Source organism: Salvelinus fontinalis, chromosome 3 (assembly GCF_029448725.1).
Source record: "Salvelinus fontinalis isolate EN_2023a chromosome 3, ASM2944872v1, whole genome shotgun sequence".
In the NCBI taxonomy this organism is placed as follows: Eukaryota; Metazoa; Chordata; class Actinopteri; order Salmoniformes; family Salmonidae; genus Salvelinus; species Salvelinus fontinalis.
The window spans coordinates 44,529,864-44,549,329 of NC_074667.1; the positions used below are offsets into that span (position 1 = coordinate 44,529,864).

The following is a 19,466-nucleotide window of genomic DNA, read 5'->3' on the forward strand; positions in this document are numbered from 1 at the left end:
CCTGACCAACTAAACAATACAGAACAAAGGAAATAAGGTCAGGAACGTGACACCTTGGGATTGCAAACAAAGGAAGATCTTCAAAAGTATTATTTAGTATTATTTTATTTATTTAATCGCTTTTTGTGATTTATGAAGCCTGCGCTGGTTGAAATATATGTTGATGTGGGGCACCATTCTCAGACAATCGCATGGCATGTTTTCGCCGTAGAGCCTATTGTAAATCGGACAACGCCGTTAGATTTTCAAGAAATTAAGCTTTTTTTTTACCTCCCTTTCTCCCCAATTTCGTGGTATCCAATTGTTAGTAATTACTATCTTGTCTCATCGCTACAACTCCCGTACGGGCTCGGGAGAGATGAAGGTCGAAAGCCATGCGTCCTCCGAAACACAACCCAACCAAGCCGCACTGCTTCTTAACACAGCGCGCCTCCAACCCGGAAGCCAGCCACACCAATGTGTCGGAGGAAACACCTTGCACCTGGCTACCTTGGTTAGCGCGCACTGCGCCCAGCACGCCACAGGAGTCGCTGGTGCGCGATGAGACAAGGATATCCCTACCGGACAAACCCTCCCTAACCCGGACAACGCTAGGCCAGTTGTGCGTCGCCCCACGGACCTCCCAGTCGCGGCCGGCAGCGACAGAGCCTGGGCGCGAACCCAGAGTCACTGGTGGCACAGCTAGCGCTGCGATGCAGTGCCCTAGACCACTGCGCCACCCGGGAGGCCCAAGAATTTAAGCTTTTAAATTATATAACATTTTACATTTACATTTAAGTCATTTAGCAGACGCTCTTATCCAGAGCGACTTACAAATTGGTGCATTCACCTTATGACATCCAGTGGAACAGTCACTTTACAATAGTGCATCTAAATCTTTTAAGGGGGGGGGGGGGGGGTCAGAAGGATTGCTTTATCCTATCCTAGGTATTCCTTAAAGAGGTGGAGTTTCAGGTGTCTCCGGAAGGTGGTGATTGACTCCGCTGTCCTGGCGTCGTGAGGGAGTTTGTTCCACCATTGGGGTGCCAGAGCAGCGAACAGTTTTGACTGGGCTGAGCGGGAACTGTACTTCCTCAGTGGTAGGGAGGCGAGCAGGCCAGAGGTGGATGAACGCAGTGCCCTTGTTTGGGTGTAGGGCCTGATCAGAGCCTGAAGGTACTGAGGTGCCGTTCCCCTCACAGCTCCGTAGGCAAGCACCATGGTCTTGTAGCGGATGCGAGCTTCAACTGGAAGCCAGTGGAGAGAGCGGAGGAGCGGGGTGACGTGAGAGAACTTGGGAAGGTTGAACACCAGACGGGCTGCGGCGTTCTGGATGAGTTGTAGGGGTTTAATGGCACAGGCAGGGAGCCCAGCCAACAGCGAGTTGCAGTAATCCAGATGGGAGATGACAAGTGCCTGGATTAGGACCTGCGCCGCTTCCTGTGTGAGGCAGGGTCGTACTCTGCGGATGTTGTAGAGCAGGAACCTACAGGAACGGGCCACCGCCTTGATGTTAGTTGAGAACGACAGGGTGTTGTCCAGGATCACGCCAAGGTTCTTAGCGCTCTGGGAGGAGGACACAATGGAGTTGTCAACCGTGATGGCGAGATCATGGAACGGGCAGTCCGTCCCCGGGAGGAAGAGCAGCTCCGTCTTGCCGAGGTTCAGCTTGAGGTGGTGATTCGTCATCCACACTGATATGTCTGCCAGACATGCAGAGATGCGATTCGCCACCTGGTCATCAGAAGGGGGAAAGGAGAAGATTAATTGTGTGTCGTCTGCATAGCAATGATAGGAGAGACCATGTGCGGTTATGACAGAGCCAAGTGACTTGGTGTATAGCGAGAATAGGAGAGGGCCTAGAACAGAGCCCTGGGGGACACCAGTGGTGAGAGCACGTGGTGAGGAGACAGATTCTCGCCACGCCACCTGGTAGGAGCGACCTGTCAGGTAGGACGCAATCCAAGCGTGGGCCGTGCCGGAGATGCCCAACTCGGAGAGGGTGGAGAGGAGGATCTGATGGTTCACAGTATCGAAGGCAGCCGATAGGTCTAGAAGGATGAGAGCAGAGGAGAGAGAGTTAGCTTTAGCAGTGCGGAGCGCCTCCGTGATACAGAGAAGAGCAGTCTCAGTTGAATGACTAGTCTTGAAACCTGACTGATTTGGATCAAGGTCATTCTGAGAGAGATAGCAGGAGAGCTGGCCAAGGACGGCACGTTCAAGAGTTTTGGAGAGAAAAGAAAGAAGGGATACTGGTCTGTAGTTGTTGACATCGGAGGGATCGAGTGTAGGTTTTTTCAGAAGGGGTGCAACTCTCGCTCTCTTGAAGACGGAAGGGACGTAGCCAGCGGTCAAGGATGAGTTGATGAGCGAGGTGAGGTAAGGGAGAAGGTCTCCGGAAATGGTCTGGAGAAGAGAGGAGGGGATAGGGTCAAGCGGGCAGGTTGTTGGGCGGCCGGCCGTCACAAGACGCGAGATATCATCTGGAGAGAGAGGGGAGAAAGAGGTCAGAGCACAGGGTAGGGCAGTGTGAGCAGAACCAGCGGTGTTGTTTGACTTAGCAAACGAGGATCGGATGTCGTCGACCTTCTTTTCAAAATGGTTGACAAAGTCATCTGCAGAGGGAGGAGGGGGGGGGGGGGGGGTTCAGGAGGGAGGAGAAGGTGGCAAAGAGCTTCCTAGGGTTAGAGGCACATGCTTGGAATTTAGAGTGGTAGAAAGTGGCTTTAGCAGCAGAGACAGAAGAGGAAAATGTAGAGAGGAGGGAGTGAAAGGATGCCAGGTCCGCAGGGAGGCGAGTTTTCCTCCATTTCCGCTCGGCTGCCCGGAGCCCTGTTCTGTGAGCTCGCAATGAGTCGTCGAGCCACGGAGCGGGAGGGGAGGACCGAGCCGGCCTGGAGGATAGGGGACATAGAGAGTCAAAGGTTGCAGAAAGTTAGGAGAGGAGGGTTGAGGAGGCAGAATCAGGAGATAGGTTGGAGAAGGTTTGAGCAGAGGGAAGAGATGATAGGATGGAAGAGGAGAGAGTAGCGGGGGAGAGAGAGCGAAGGTTGGGATGGCGCGATACCATCCGAGTAGGGGCAGTGTGGGAAGTGTTGGATGAGAGTGAGAGGGAAAAGGATACAAGGTAGTGGTCGGAGACTTGGAGGGGAGTTGCAATGAGGTTAGTGGAAGAACAGCATCTAGTAAAGATGAGGTCAAGCGTATTGCCTGCCTTGTGAGTAGGGGGGGAAGGTGAGAGGGTGAGGTCAAAAGAGGAGAGGAGTGGAAAGAAGGAGGCAGAGAGGAATGAGTCAAAGGTAGACGTGGGAAGGTTAAATTCACCCAGAACTGTGAGAGGTGAGCCATCCTCAGGAAAGGAGCTTATCAAGGCATCAAGCTCATTGATGAACTCTCCGAGGGAACCTGGAGGGCGATAAATGATAAGGATGTTAAGCTTGAAAGGGCTGGTAACTGTGACAGCATGGAATTCAAAGGAGGCGATAGACAGATGGGTAAGGGGAGAAAGAGAGAATGACCACTTGGGAGAGATGAGGATCCCGGTGCCACCACCCCGCTGACCAGAAGCTCTCGGGGTGTGCGAGAACACGTGGGCAGACGAAGAGAGAGCAGTAGGAGTAGCAGTGTTATCTGTGGTGATCCATGTTTCCGTCAGTGCCAAGAAGTCGAGGGACTGGAGGGAAGCATAGGCTGAGGTGAACTCTGCCTTGTTGGCCGCAGATCGGCAGTTCCAGAGGCTACCGGAGACCTGGAACTCCACGTGGGTCGTGCGCGCTGGGACCACCAGGTTAGGGTGGCCGCGGCCACGCGGTGTGAAGCGTTTGTATGGTCTGTGCAGAGAGGAGAGAACAGGGATAGACAGACACATAGTTGACAGGCTACAGAAGAGGCTACGCTAATGCAAAGGAGATTGGAATGACAAGTGGACTACACGTCTCGAATGTTCAGAAAGTTAAGCTTACGTTGCAAAAATCTTATTGACTAAAATGATTAAAATAATACAGTACTGCTGAAGTAGGCTGGCTAGCAGTGGCTGCGTTGTTGACTTTGTTTGAAAGTGTAGCTGGCTAGGTAACCTCGATAGCTGGCTAGGTAACCTCGGTAACTGGCCAGATAATTAGTCTAAACTACACAATTGTCTTAGATACAAGGACAGCAAAGACAACTATGTAGCTAGCTAACACTAGCTAGCTAACATTACACTAATCAAATCGTTCCGTTGTAATGTAATAGTTTCTACAGTGCTGCTATTCGGTAGAAGTTGGCTAGCTAGCAGTGTTAGCAGTGTTAGCAGTGTTGACTAGCAGTATTGACTAGGTAGGAGAACGGCAGCGCGGCGGACGAAAATAGCTGGCTAGCTAACCGAAAATTACTCTAGACTCCACAGTTATCTTAGATACAAGGACAGCAAAGACAACTATGTAGCTAGCTAACACTACACTAATCAAGTCGTTCCGTTGTTCCGTTGAATGTAATAGTTTCTACAGTGCTGCTATTCGGTGGCTAGCAGCCTAGCTAGCAGTGTTGATTACGTTACGTTAAAAGGACGAAAATAGCTGGCTAGCTAACCTAGAAAATCTCTCTAAACTACACAATTATCTTTGATACAAAGACGGCTATGTAGCTAGCTAAGATCAAACAAATCAAACCGTTGTACTGTAATGAAATGAAATGAAATGTGATACTACCTGTGGAGCGAAGATACTTGTATGTTCATGAATGTTTAAATTACGATTATTTATTTGAATTGTGCGCCCTCCAATTTCACCAGATGTTGTCGGCTGGTGTCCCTCTAGTGGGACGCCTATTCCTATTAACATTGACAGTTTTTTTCAAAAGCATTACATTTTAGAAGCTACATTTTGTAAGTTGCAGGTTTTCTTTCATTCGGTAGAATATTGTCTGAGAAAAGATTTGTACAGTTGTTCTGTCAGGTTTCCGGTCCTGCCTTCTGTCCTCTTGTCCTTGTTTAGCATGTGACACTCCATGTATGTGAGTGCATCACACAGTTTGTCTAAGGACACAAAATTCTTGTTGTATTTTTCAAATATCAAATAGAGTGCTCAGAAGTAGAGGAAATATCCAACAAATACATAGAATTTGACTCAGAATTTTGCTTACAACAAGACAGACATCTGAGAAGACATATGAGCCATGACCTTGGGAAAAATAATAGGCAATAAACATAAATCCCCCATAAGGCTCAGTTCACTTTTCTTAGGTATTTCTCAACTTTAAGGGTTTTCTGTGCCCAGTGCATTTTATTTTCTTGTACATTTCAGTATAATTCAATCCATTTGAATGGACAGTGGGCCACTGTTAAGAGGCACTCAGTGAGACTAATGTAAAGGTGACCTTCAGGAAAGCTGGTCTGTTGGTCAAAATCCATCTTGTGATCCAGGTTTATTTCTGTCTGGAGCCATGTCTTGCAGTGCATTGCACACATATAGAAGATGTGTCCTACAGTTAGTTACATGCCTGTTATCTGTTTAGCAACACACGTTATGTAAATACTATGTTTCCAGTGGATCCCGTCTAATCATTTATGACATCTATTTAGTAATGTTAACCGCACAACATCAATTTCCTGATGAAATAGCAGTTAGCACCTTGCAAAAAATGCATTGGGAAGATCTTAAATCTGACCAAACACCCCGTGAGGCATGGTGAAACACATTCAGTTAAAGATTAACAAATGACAATTAAAAAAAATATCAAACCCATCTATGCCCAGCAGCGTTGCAGTTCTTGAGACACTTAAACCGGTGTGCCTGTCACCTACTCCCATACCCCATTCAAAGGCACTTAAATCTTTTGTCTTCAAATCAAATCATTCACCTTCTGAATTTAACACATACACAATCCATGTCTCAATTTAACCGGTCTCCTCCCCTTCATCTACACTGATTGAAGTTGATTTAAGATGACATCAATAAGGGATCATAGCATTCACCCGGATTCACCTTGTCAGTCTACTGTATGTTATGGAAGGAGCAGGTGTTCCTAATGTTTTTTTACACTCAGTGTATATATTGTATCACATCCACTCTGAGCTCAGCTGGCACTGTGAGCTTAACTAAGGGCTTAGTTCAATCAAACCAAAATTGTCATTTTTTTGCTTTTTTGCTTTCCCCGTAGACAAATACATTGGTTTTGTTATTTTGTTTAAGACACTAATAAAGCAGTACATGGACTCCTCTCACATACAGTTGAGACCTTCAGTTGTCAGAGTGAGAAGTGTATGTGTGCAAACAGCTGTTGTGTAAACAAAGGCTCTGAGTAAACATTGCTATAGCAAGATTGATTGAATCTGGCCTTAAGAAAGCCCCTCTGCCGTCCTCTCCACCCCCACCTGACATCACAAAGAGATACATGTGTTCTTGAGAGTCCTCATGTAGGCCAACTCAACCAGGAGGAGTGGGAGCCTGATCCAGTGACACGTCCTGTGATTCAGGACTTTAACATTGTTATTAAGAAAATAACATTCGGTTACTATAGTACAGCATGTGCTCAAGTGCATCTGTAATGCTTACAGTACCTGTAAATGCTTTTTATAGATCTAGATCATCCTGTAATCTTTCAAATTCCGAGAGGTCATACAAACTAATTCAGTTGGCCAAATAGCCACACCTCAATCAAATATACATGACTATAGTACAATATCTTTCTACAGGTCGTGAGAGGTAGCATGTGAGGTAGCAGCTCTAGGAAATACCTTAAGCTGACATCAAGGTTTTATTGTCTGTACCTACACAGGCTGCATGACATAAAATGTTGCAGCTCCAGCATGTCTACAGCAGGTTTTAACCTGGTCAACCCCTCAAGCCTGTTCTCGTCCCATTTTCAGAAATCAGCCCTAATCGGTGGTGATGGTAAGGGCACATTTCAATGTTTCCTGCTGGAAGACTTCTGAGTCGTCTCCCATGCATAATATCCATGCAATTCTGCCTCAGACAGATATGTGCTGTAATCTCTTTGAAAATGAGCACTTGCACCATATAAGAACCTGAGTTTCAGGAATAAGAGGGAGGAAAGGACAGAGCCATATTGTACTGTACACATACCCTTGCTTTTGAGAATAGAATGTGTTCTTTGGTGCAAAATTCTAAACTATTATTGTGTTCCAACCAGCAGCAAAATATCATAATAACATTTACCAGACACTCTTATCCAGAGCGACTTACCGTAGTGCGTGAATACATACAGTACTTTTTTTCCATACTGGTCCCCCGTGGGAATCGAAACCAAAGCCCTGGTATTGCAAGCACCATGCTCTTCCAACTGAGCCATGACGTTCAGAAACCTTGATGTAACTGCTTAAAGAGATTGAATGGGATCTTCAGCACTTACAAATTCGTAACATACCAATTGCACAACAATTTTTTTTACAGAAGGTAACATATCATACAAAATGGAGGACGTTGTACACAATTGTGCAACATTTTTGCTGACCCGTTTTTGCTCACGAGCGCTACTTTCATAACTACTGGTTGAAATTATACAAAAGCTCTGTAGCATCACCTTAAACAGACCCTGGAAACAAATCTTCCTCAATGCATTGTATTTTCCGTTTTTTCTGTCCTGAAGCAAAAAAATGTGATGAGTGGCAAAGGATGGTATGACATGCTATTGCTATGCATGTGGTATACAGTACAAGTGCATTTTTAGTACAGGTGTAAATGAAAACAGAGAATGTCTTCCGACCAGTGTAACTCAGTTAAAGATAGATACAAATAAATACTGTGGAAGGTATCTGGGACAAAATAAAACAGGATTTAGACTTAACCATATTTACCTATCTACCTCTGTGTCAGTCTGACTCTCCCCTGCTATCCTTCAGTCCACAAATAAAGGAATAAACACCATTTACGGCTTATCGAACCAAAGGCATCCCTTTGTGTACCCTAAGTTAATTTCTGTTGGTATGAAACCTGTGCTGGCCACACCATACATGACAACAGTAAAAGATGTGTATCCCCTCGAGACTGCAGACCCCTCTTTGTTCATGGGGCAGGTGCCATATGGACAGGAACACGTTCAGCTCTGTTACCTCAATAAATTGTTGTTGACACTGCCCTCTAGAGATGTGTGATAGTGCATTAGTACTGCAGACCTTATCCCAGACAGCAGCCTCTTCTGCACTGAGGCCAGTTTCTCTACAGCAGTGCAATTAAATGCTCCAGGGAATAAGACTGTCTTTAGCCATTTATGACAACTTTTTCCTTCTATTTTTCTCTTTTTATGTATTCTCTCTCCTTGTTTTATAGGCAAGGTCATTCAAAATGCAAACATCTTTATACAATCCACTGACCAAAGAGAATCAAATATGCCACCATTTGCTCCAAATCCATTGTTGTAAGCTACTGCTATTTATCTAAAAATCAGAGTGCATACTGTATACTCAATAATATTGGGGATTACAACCTGGTCTGTGGGTGGAAGTGAACATAGGATAGGATAAACCCTACAAACATTTTGCATTATGTGAACCTTGAAGCAACTTCAGGTGTCTGTTTGTGTACAGTGAGAACATACAATTTCATCGAGATTTGTTCCAGTAGCAACGCTGTCTCTGAGTTCAAAATCTAACTCTGCTGATTTGATGACATTTTGTGAGCATCTGCAGTGAGTGCATAGAGGATAACATATGCATATGCCTTATTCAATCTATTGTGGATGATTTTCAAGAATTGGCAAAATGCAGAGTTTACAAATAAAGTATGTGTGGACACTAAATTCACAATAACATCCATACCTCATTTGTATTTGATCATGGGACATACTCATGATAAAGAGTAAAGGAGGGGAGAGAAACTGACATAATCCTACACTTGCATTAGGAGCTTTGCGCAGGCTACTAAAATGCAAATATTGGGGCAAAAGGTTTTCTGTTTTTTTAATAGGGGCAAGGAGCACTTCGGGATTAATTCATAGTTTTTCATGATGATGGTGCTATAGTATAGCGCCAGCTAAAGATGCTGAAACTATCCCATTTCATTGCGTTAATGTACAGTAGAATAAGGCGTTGCAGTATAGAGGATGTTATAATGATCTTTAAAAACCTTTCCACTAAAGAAAAACAAAATCCTGCAGAAATAAATCGGTTTAGTGGACAGAATTAGAGGGGGAAGGGTTTAGAGCCAGGGTAGGATTAAGGAAAATTGTGTGAAATAAAGAGCGAGTGATCAGGAGTGACTGTGTGCTTGCGTGTGTGCTGGAGGGCGGGAGGATAGAGCGCGCGGGCGAGAGAGAAGAGCATTGACTGAGAAGCATAGATTTTCATCCAACCTATATAATTTTTTTCTAATCATCGACTGCACTGCTTAACGTTGATTGTCTAGCAGGAAAATATTTTTCTACGCAGTTGAGGAACCGTTTCATTTGACGATTATTGGTCCTCTTTGCTGTAATTTAAGTGTACTTGGAACGAATTTATCATATTTCTATTTATACTTGAACTGCATCATGAACAGTTTGTGGGCACCTCTCGATCTCACACCTTTGGAATGGTGGGGATTACGCAGCCGACAAATGGGGAGCATGTAAACGCAGATGGAGTTTGGGATTTATTGCAAAATAAGGGAAAGATGACTGTCTTCTCTTTGTGTCTCCTCTTGTTCGCAGATCTGCTGGATTTAGCCGTTGGTAAGTCATCATTTATGCATAAAAGACAGTATGTAAGAGTTGAATAAAAAAAGCCTCTCACATTTTAAGAATTCGTGAGGTCATAATTTCAGAGACGCTGTGGAAGGCAGATGGCGGAGTCCATGTACATTTGAAACAGTTTAAATGTTGGCCGCTCATATTATGAACCATAGCATTCAATATGCATGCACATAGAATTGCCTCAACTTTTCCCCGTTCCGATAAAGTGAATGGTTTCCTTGAAGACCCTAAAATGGTATTCTTCCGCAGCTTCAGTTTTGACTGCTGGCATCCTCAGATATGGTATCGTTGGGTACTAGGGTTTGGTAAAGGAAAGCATAGATGGAGGAAGTGTGCATCACACATCATGGTATTTCTTGCAAATGGTCCATAAACTTTACAGTGTGAAATCAAGTAATTATCTTCTTCTTGTTATTTTATTATGATTGTTATCATTACTACTTCTGATCGCTAACAGATTAGCTGCCTGTGAATTATGGCATTCAGCTATAGGCTACCGTTATGTTTCAGGCTCCTGGGCGACTCACATTGAATGCAGCCTTAGCTCAAGTGTTCTCCATAGCCCATGAATACAGCCAGGACCAGACTTCTAATAATAACAAAATAACAGTGAATGAAGACAATTGGTACATTTACTTATCTCCCACGTATAATAGTTATAATGGGGAGTAGGAAACAGATGAAAAACTGCCTGGATACTGGAACTTTCTCATAAGATCAAGGCATTGTGTACTGCTGCATATTTTTTTTATAAACAATTGAAGGCTATTGCATGGGCTCCTGTTGTCTTGCATTAGGCTTACATTTAAGATGTAGATCAATAACTTTTATTTAGCCAAACTAGGCTACAGCACAGTCACTGTTAGAGTAGATTTCGCTTATTTGTCTGACACTCAAAGATCTGGCCAGATTCTACAGCATTGAAGCACACATTTTTCCGTAAAGCTGCAATATGTAACTTTTTAGGCCACCTGACAAAATTCACATAGAAATGTGATTTATATATACACTACCGTTCAAAAGTTTGATGTCACTTAGAAATTTACTTGTTTTTAAAAGAAAATAATATCTTTGTCCATTAAAATAACATCAAATTGATCAGAAATACAGTGTAGACATTGTTCATGTTGTAAATGACTATTGTAGCTGGAAACGGCAGATTTTTAATGGAATATCTACATAGGCGTACAGAGGCCCATTATCAGCAACCATCACTCCTGTGTTCCAATGGCACGTTGTGTTAGCTAAAACAAGTTTATAATTTTAAAAGGCTAATTGATCATTAGAAAACCCCTTTGCAATTATGTTAGCACAGCTGAAAACTGTTGTTCTGATTAAAGAAGCAAGAAAACTGGTATTTTTTAGACTAGTTGAGTATCTCGAGCGTCAGCATTTGTGGGTTTGATTACAGGCTCAAAATGGCCAGAAACAAATAACTTTTTTCTGAAACTCGTCAGTCTATTCTTGTTCTGAGAAATGAAGGTTATTCCATTCGAGAAATTGCCAAGAAACTGAAGATCTCGTACAACACTGTGTACTACTTCCTTCACAGAACAGCACAAACTGTCTCTAACCAGAACAGAAAGAGGAGTGGGAGGCCCCAGTGCACAACTGAGCAAGAGGACAAGTACATTAGAGTGTCTAGTTTGAGAAACAGACGCCTCACAAGTCCTCAACTGGCAGCTTCATTAAATAGTACCTGCAAACACCAGTCTCAACGTCAACAGTGAAGTGGCAACTCCGGGATGCGAGTTGCAAAGCCAAAAAGCCATATCTCAGACTTGCCAATAAAAATGAAAGATTAAGATGGACAAAAGAACACAGACACTGGACAACTCGGCCTAGAAGGCCAGCATCACGGAGTCGCCTCTTCACAGAACACTATTGGCAATCTCTCAACCAGCTTCACCTGCATTGCTTTTCCAGCTTTCTTGAAGGAGTTCCCACATATTCTGAGCACTTGTTGGCTGCTTTTCCTTCACTCTGTGGTCCAACTCATCCCAAACCATCTCCATTGGGTTTGGGGTTGAGTGATTGTGGAGGCCAGGTCATCTGATGCAGCACTCCATCACTCTCTTTATTGGTCAAATAGCCCTTACACAGCCTGGAGGTGTGCTGGGTCACTGTCCTGTTGAAAAAATATATATTTTCCCGCTAAGCGCTAACCAGATGGGATGGCACTTCGCTGCAGAATGCTGTGGTAGCCATGCTGCTTAAGTGTGCCTCGAATACTAAATAAATCACAGACAGTGTCACCAGCAAAGCTCCCCCACACCATCACACCTCCTTCTCCATGCTTCACGGTGGGAACCACACATACGGAGATCATCCGTTCACCTACTCTGCGTCTCACAAAGACACGGCGGTTGGAACCAAAAATAAAACATTTGGACTCATCAGACGAAAGTACAGATTTCCACCGGTCTTATGTCCATTGCTCATGTTTCTTGGCCCACGCAAGTCTCTTCTTCTTATTGGTGTCCTTTAGTAGTGGTTTCTTTGCAGCAATTCGACCATGAAGGCCTGATTCACTCAGTCTCCTCTAAACAGTTGATGTTGAGATGTGTCTGTTACTTGAACTCTGTGAAGCATTTATTTGGGCTGCAATCTGAGGTGCAGTTAACTCCGATTAACTTATCCTCTGCAGCAGAGATAACTTTGGGTCTTCCTTTCCTGTGGCGGTCCTTGTGAGAGCCAGTTTCATCATAACGCTTGATGGTTTTTGCGACTGCACTTGTAGAAACTTTCAAAGTTGACTGACATTCTTAAAGTAATGATGGACTGTCGTTTCTCTTTGCATGTTTGAGCTGTTCTTGCCATGATATGGTATTTTACCAAATAAGGATATCTCTGTATACCACCCATACCTTGTCACAATACAACTGATTGGCTCAAACGCATTAAGAAGGAATGAAATTCCACAAATTCACTTTTAACAAGGCACTCCATTTAATTGAAATGCATTCCAGGTGACTACCTCATGAAGCTGGTTGAGATAATGCCAAGAGTGTGCAAAACTGACAACCTGGCAAAGGGTGGCTACTTTGAAGAATCTCAAATATATAATATATTTAGATTTGTGTTACGATCATCTTGCTGAGAAAGAGAGGACCAAGGCGCAGCGCGTGAAAAATACATCTTCTTTTAATGAAGGACAAAACAAACACTTACAAAAATGAACAAAACAAACGATTGTGAAGCTAAACTGAACTAAGTGCACACATGCAACATAGAACATAGACATAGACAATTACCCACCAGACCCAAATGCCTATGGCTGCCTTAAATATGGCTCCCAATCAGAGACAATAAACCACAGCTGTCTCTAATTGAGAACCAATCTAGGCAGCCATAGACATACAAACACCTAGACAAGACACTGCCCAATTAAACATACAACCCCCTAGACCAACCAAAACACATACATCCCCATGTCACACCCTGACCTAACTAAAATAATAATGCAAACAAAAATAACTAAGGCCAGGGTGTGACAATTTGTTAATCACTTTTTTGGTTACTACATGATTCCATGTGTGCTATTTCATGGTTTGATGTCTTCACTATTATTCTACAATATAGAAAATAGTGCAAATAAAGAAAAACCTTGGAATGGGTAGGTGTGTTCAAACTTTTGACTGGTACTGTATATTTATAATTCTCATTGATAGCAAGTCTAAGTGGTAGATCTGTTCTTCGTGTTTAAATTTAAGAATGTTTCATTCTTAAATTTAGTTTCTGCTCTTTTACCCTTCGGTTTTGTACACCAGCTTCAAACAGCTGAAAATACAATATTTTGGGTTATGGAAAATATATATTTCACAGCAATTTAGATGGTACAATGATTCTCTACACTATACTTGCTTGTTTTATCACATAAACTGAAATAAGTCTAACTATTAGAATTTTAGCAAACAGGAAATGGCGGAGCGATTTATGCATAGTGCATCTTTAATACCTAGATGCAATCTATAGGCTGCCTTTTTACTGTCCTATTCCATTTATAAAAGGTTTGAACACATAAGAAATATGAAATATAGTGATTGAGCAGTCTAATCAATTGGTCACTGAAAGCAAAGGATGGAGGCAAAATACTATAAGTCATTAGTTTTCATTTGAAGGAAAGGTAATTGAGGTGAAGTGAAAAATGTGGGCAGAGTGAATTGATTCTGGTGGGTGGAGTGAGGCGAAAAGATTAAGGAAAGGGAATGCAAATCATCAATGATGCTGCTGCACCTTTAACCAATTGAGGGAGTGAAAGCTTTGACACTTTCCTATTCAACCAAGCATGACACTGATTTTGAAGTCGCAGGCAGGGCTACCTCATCACGACAACATGAGCCTGGCTCATGTCCTCTACATATACCCCCTATGACCTCCTACCCCATGAAAGACCGTCCCACAGTTGGGCGCCATTGTCACCGGTGGGATCGGAACCCTATTCTGCCACACGAGAAAACAATGTCATGACCATTAGACCAAGAAGCAACTCCCTCAAGGGCTGAGGGTGATCCTAATTTTGAAGTTGCAGGCAGGGCAACCTCATCACGATTTCATTAGCCAGACTCATATCTGCTACAAAATGTCAGGGGACAACTCTGTTTCTAGCGAAAGCGTAGTTAGGAATGTCGGGCTACTTGCCACTAGATTCATGCTGCTCTGAAAATGCAGTGCATTAACTCCATATGCCTACATTGGCCCACTGCATTCTAAGCAGCATCAACTCTTCACTTCCCACTCCACTCAAGTCAGTGAGCCCTCCATTGACGTTTCACTGACGTTTTCCCAAGGGAGCCCTTCTTGTTCGAGGGTGAGAGAACGAGGGGAAGGTGTCATAGTAGTTTAGATTAGAACAGCCCTTTAGTCTTCAATGTTTCTTGGCAGCATTGTCCAACTATGGGCATGTGTATTCTCATTTAAACGTTTTGCTCTCTTTTGTTCTCTGTGAGTCAACTCTGCCAGAGCAGCTGAATGCCTAGTGGTTGTTTATATGTCTAGCTGGGCACTCTTTATAAGTACCCCCCATATGGAGAGATGTTTTTATTCATCTATATGGATGTGCGCATTGTGGCAGCACAATGTCGTCCCTTATTGCTGAATCTCAAATACTTGTATTGAATTACTGTCCCTGTCATGTTTTGAGTCTGTGGATAACACACAAGCCTAAGGATATTTTTCATTGATTTATAACCTGCTGTAATGTATTCCATGTCAATTATTCAGGTCATAGAGCAGAGTTTAACTTTCTACAATGAACTACAGTAGCTAGCCATAATCCTATTTCCCCACATTGCCCTCTCCTCCACAGGGTCAGGGTCTAAATGCAAACATAATAACAAATACATTAGAAACACAATATCAATGCAGAGGACACATTTTGTCAGCATACATTTTACATGAGTGATGCATTTTTTCATGCTTTATACAATTTCCTCTAAATTGTTTGTAAATACCACTAGATAGATTTATGAATTTGATAGATTCATTAGATATTGTATTGTAATATAACATCCTTATTACATGGATACATGGTCTTGGTAAACCATTATGAAAAGGAAATTAAGTTGAAATCTCAACTCTAAACAGCTGGAAATGGGTTCAAAGGGCAATGTGGGGAGAACAAAGTCCTGTGTTTTGATTTGAATCAGGAAAAAGGATGTGGTCTCATGATGTGCTGCTGGTGTCGTCTGATAGGAACATCTCTCCATTACAGGAATAAGGAGAGTAATAATCGCTGTTCAGGCACACCAGGGTCAGAGGGCACAGGGATACTGAACATCATGTGTTATTCCAAGTCCACAGACACAAATACCGTGTGGTGGTTAAGCACTGTAGTTGAATTTCTGCTCTGTTATAGGCCAATGTACTGATTCAGTTTTATCAACCCACATCTCGTGATCGGATAATTACATATTTGATATTGTAGTTTTAAATAGAGCGTTCTTTCTTGGTTTTGGCTTTTACTTTGATGGCTTGCTTCGCTCCATGGCAGGCTGTCCAAAAGGCAGTGGATCATAACAGTGGGGGGAGATTTAGTGGGGAGTTAAAAAGTTGTGTGTTGGAGTTGATCTGAGGCTTTCCTGTTCACTGTCCTCGTCTGCTAGTGACAGCTGGGCTTGACTCACAGGAAGTAAGAATAGATATTGGCAGGAAAGTGGGCTGTGGTGGCTCCTCCATCAACCAATCACCAGGCTTTATTTCAGCAGTTATATAAAATGATTATGAACAAATCTAAAGCCTACCCTCTGTGTTTTTTAATTTGCATTTTATTTCGCTATTGTATGGTCAGCGCAGCTACCTTATTCATTTGATATGTGTCTTTTTTACATGCAGGGTCATCAACCATGCATTGTGTTTCCGGAAACATGTTTGGGATTAGAGCGGGCATCTGTTACGAACAATATCCTGAACAATGTTTTAGTAGGGATGTTTTTGTTCCGTCTAGAGTATAGAACAATAATTGCCTGTTGAATTGCCAGTGACTATTGTACACAGAAAGTACATTTGGAACTATTTTAACCTTGCAATTTGGACTTGCTGAAGCCTTGTGACGCCTTAATGTCAAAAGAGGGCTATACAAATCCACAAAGAACACTGTGACTCAGAAGAGAGAATGAAGAGGAGAGAGGAGGTGGGGCTTGAGCTTTCTTCCTAATTAACTGTAATGTGTTGTTTAGATTCCACCAATACACAATGCTCCAAACTGCTGCTCAATTATGCTGCTCAGCTGTCATATAAAAACACTTGTATAAACCGGTGTGTACTCATCTGGTTTACTCATTTTCCTATCATCAAATAGACCCTACAGAGTTTGTCTTACATTGCCACACTCAATAATGTATGACAGTATTTTTGTTTACTGTCTTCTTCAAATAGTGGTATAGTTTGGGAGGAATGGCCTCACTTTAGTTTTTAGTTCCTAATCACCGATTTTTTAAAGATTCATGCCATGATACGGCAACATATGAATCTGTTTTATATTTTATGTTGCAGATAAAGTTTTGAATGACACAATTTCATGTGTACAACATGTAAAGACCTGCAAAACCATATTGAGAACTTTTCCATTTCCAAAAGGACATATTTGGGTGTTTTTTGAGCCTTTGTTCATATTTTTACTGCACAACAAGGATGAGGAAATCCATCTCTGGTTGGGGTTGGGGTAAGTTTCTCAAAAAGATGTGAAATTGCAAACGAAGTGTCTGGACCCTTCTTTAACATAACGTTTACATCAAATATAGAGATTTGGTTGTAAAAAAAAAAAGCTTAATTAACCTTTAACATATTTTATTAACAGGTAATCCACATAAATGGGTTCCGCATCCAAGATGACTTGTTGCCAAGTTGTCTTAGGTCCTAGGGGACACCAGAGGGCTTACATCTCCCACAATGTGAATAATGCAACAGAATCTGTAGCCATTATGCCAAATTGATCTTCCCTCGCTGCCATAAAACCCATCTCTTGTGTAGGGTAGTAGGAAGAAATAAAAGAGAAAGTCCTGGCAGATGAACTTTACGTGGCCTGTATGGATGCAATGCAGTCTGCCATCCCAGTCAATGGCCTTAGATATGATAAAAACTACGATTCGTGGAGATAAGTAAATGCCAGGGGCAAGAGAGTTCAAAAAGCACTGTAACTTCCCCCTCTACCCTGAAGTCCTGCACTGATTTGAATTGATTTGATTTTGGACTGTGTTGAAAAGAGCTAGCTTGCTGCTCTGTTTGGCTTGTGTGAGATTTTGAAGGTACTCTGACTCCTCTAGAAGCTGTTGGTGCAGAGATAGGCAAACAAAGGTTCAGGGGGTTCCAACAGTTAAGCATAATATTTCAAATCAAATCAAATGTTATTTGTCACATGAGCCGAATACAACCTTACCGAGAGATTTTTACTTTCAAGAAAATATTTACTAAATAAACTAAAGTAAAAAATTAAATGAAAAGTAACCCCAAAAAATGACATAACAATATTTGTTGTGACTTCTTTCCATGATCTCTATAGAGCACATGGTGGAATTTAGAGGTAGGTTCCCTCCCTTGATAGAAAAATTGCAAAAATCCTAAAATCTTTGGCAATATACAATAAGCGTCACCCATTATAACTTGGTATGTGTGAGTCGTTTGTACATGAAAGCTTTGTGCCTTGCTCAAAGTAGCATAATACCACTGGCGATTTTAGCATGTAAATCTTGGTTGGGCAAACGAAAAATATGTTTTTAGATGCATACCAGCAAAGTCACTACACAACACAACACAACATTAAACAATACCTTAATTGCACTCTAAAGGTGACAAACGGTGCCCACAAACTGTTAGGGCCTACATAAAGCTGTCCCAACAGCAGAGCTTTCTTTTCAGCACCATGGAGTGAATCCTTACCACTGCTACACCTGTCTATCAGCGAAGCCTTGTCTGGCAGCGAAACAGTTCATTCAGTCTCATTTACTGCCTTTTAAAAAAACATAGATTATATGGCTGACTTGCAAATGTGGTTTCTACTGACAATTGAGATTTACAAACAATGTCATAAAGGAACGATGACCGGATAAGAGGCAATCCATAATTTCGATTAAGACATTAATGAGTGAGCTAAGACAGATGTAGTCAATATAACAATTTGTTCAGCACTTTTGAAGGAAAAAGGAAACCGCACACTGCTCTTGATAGTATCACGGATATTTAATAAGCCTCACGACCTTTGTTAGAGCTTTTGTTAATTTTTTTAAATTAGCACCCTTATGAAGACCTAGCCCCACCCACATCCATTCCACGCATCGAAAGGGATTGGAGGCAAAGGAAAAACAAATAAGTGCTACCAAATATAACAATATGCATTTCATAAATATTACAAAAGTGTGTAAATAAGACGTATTAAACACGTCTGTAAAACCACAATGAGGACATAGCAAGTTTTCATTATTCATTGGGTACATCGTACGAAAAACATCAGAGTAATCTTAAATAGAGACATAATTCATGTTCAAATTCACAACATAACATACATAGGCATTTCATCATTAAGTCCTTTAGGAAATAATGTCTGGAGGGTGAAAATCCCAAAACATTCTCTTTTACTCAAGAGTATTATTAATATCACCTCCCCTGTCTGATATCTTAACTTTCTCTATGCCACAAAATCTAAAAGGTAGAAATGTCATGCTTTAGGTCATTAAAATGTACTGCGACTGGATAATCCCTGTCGTTTCTCCTGATTGAACGTTCAGCACTTTTGAAATGTACAGCCACAGAATTCAGAACATGGGTCGTTCTTACAGTATTCTCCCTGTACACCAATTCAGAACCATAGGATAAATAAAGTGGGTATATAAGCAGACAATGAAAGCTCTTACAATATTCAATGACTACATTTCTCTAAAACAGGCTATAGGCTACATGTGCACCACCAAGTCAGAACAGTAGGCTAAATTAAGAGGTGAAAATAGACCAAATTATTAGGGTAAGGCACATGGGCTACTAACAGCTTACTACACAACATACACTGATTATAACCTTTTTAGCTACAGTATACATATCTCCCTGGCATATAACATAATTTATGCAGCAGCATACAATCCATTTTTGGACAGTTGTGCTGTGCTCACTTGAACAGGAAGGTGGTACCGCGGTCCTTCTTGTGGGGAAATTTTGTCATCAAACTTTGCCATCAAAGTCTGGCATTCTCTGGATTTATAGTGCTTTCAAGACAACTGAGAACTCGAGAAAAAAGGGTGAATCATGACGTCAGTTAGCTTCAAGTCGGAGCCCTAGAAAGAGGACCGAGTTCCCGAATTGTAATTCCAAGTTGGGTGACTTTTCAAAACATA

At 42.2% G+C, this 19,466-nt stretch overlaps 1 protein-coding gene across 3 annotated transcripts in view; it reads left to right on the forward strand.

Moving 5' to 3' along the window:
* Window positions 1-9,157: 9,157 nt before the first annotated feature.
* Window positions 9,158-19,466, forward strand: part of LOC129850032 (immunoglobulin superfamily member 21-like) — a 302,686-nt gene continuing 292,377 nt past the window's right edge. Inside the window, exon 1 of one of the 3 annotated variants that reach the window (XM_055916662.1) lies at window positions 9,158-9,624. In XM_055916662.1, the coding sequence (XP_055772637.1) occupies window positions 9,486-9,624 (139 nt within the window). In that variant the 5' untranslated portion in view covers window positions 9,158-9,485. The remainder of the gene's footprint in view (window positions 9,625-19,466) is intronic. The other 2 variants (XM_055916663.1, XM_055916665.1) reach the window with 2 other exon arrangements.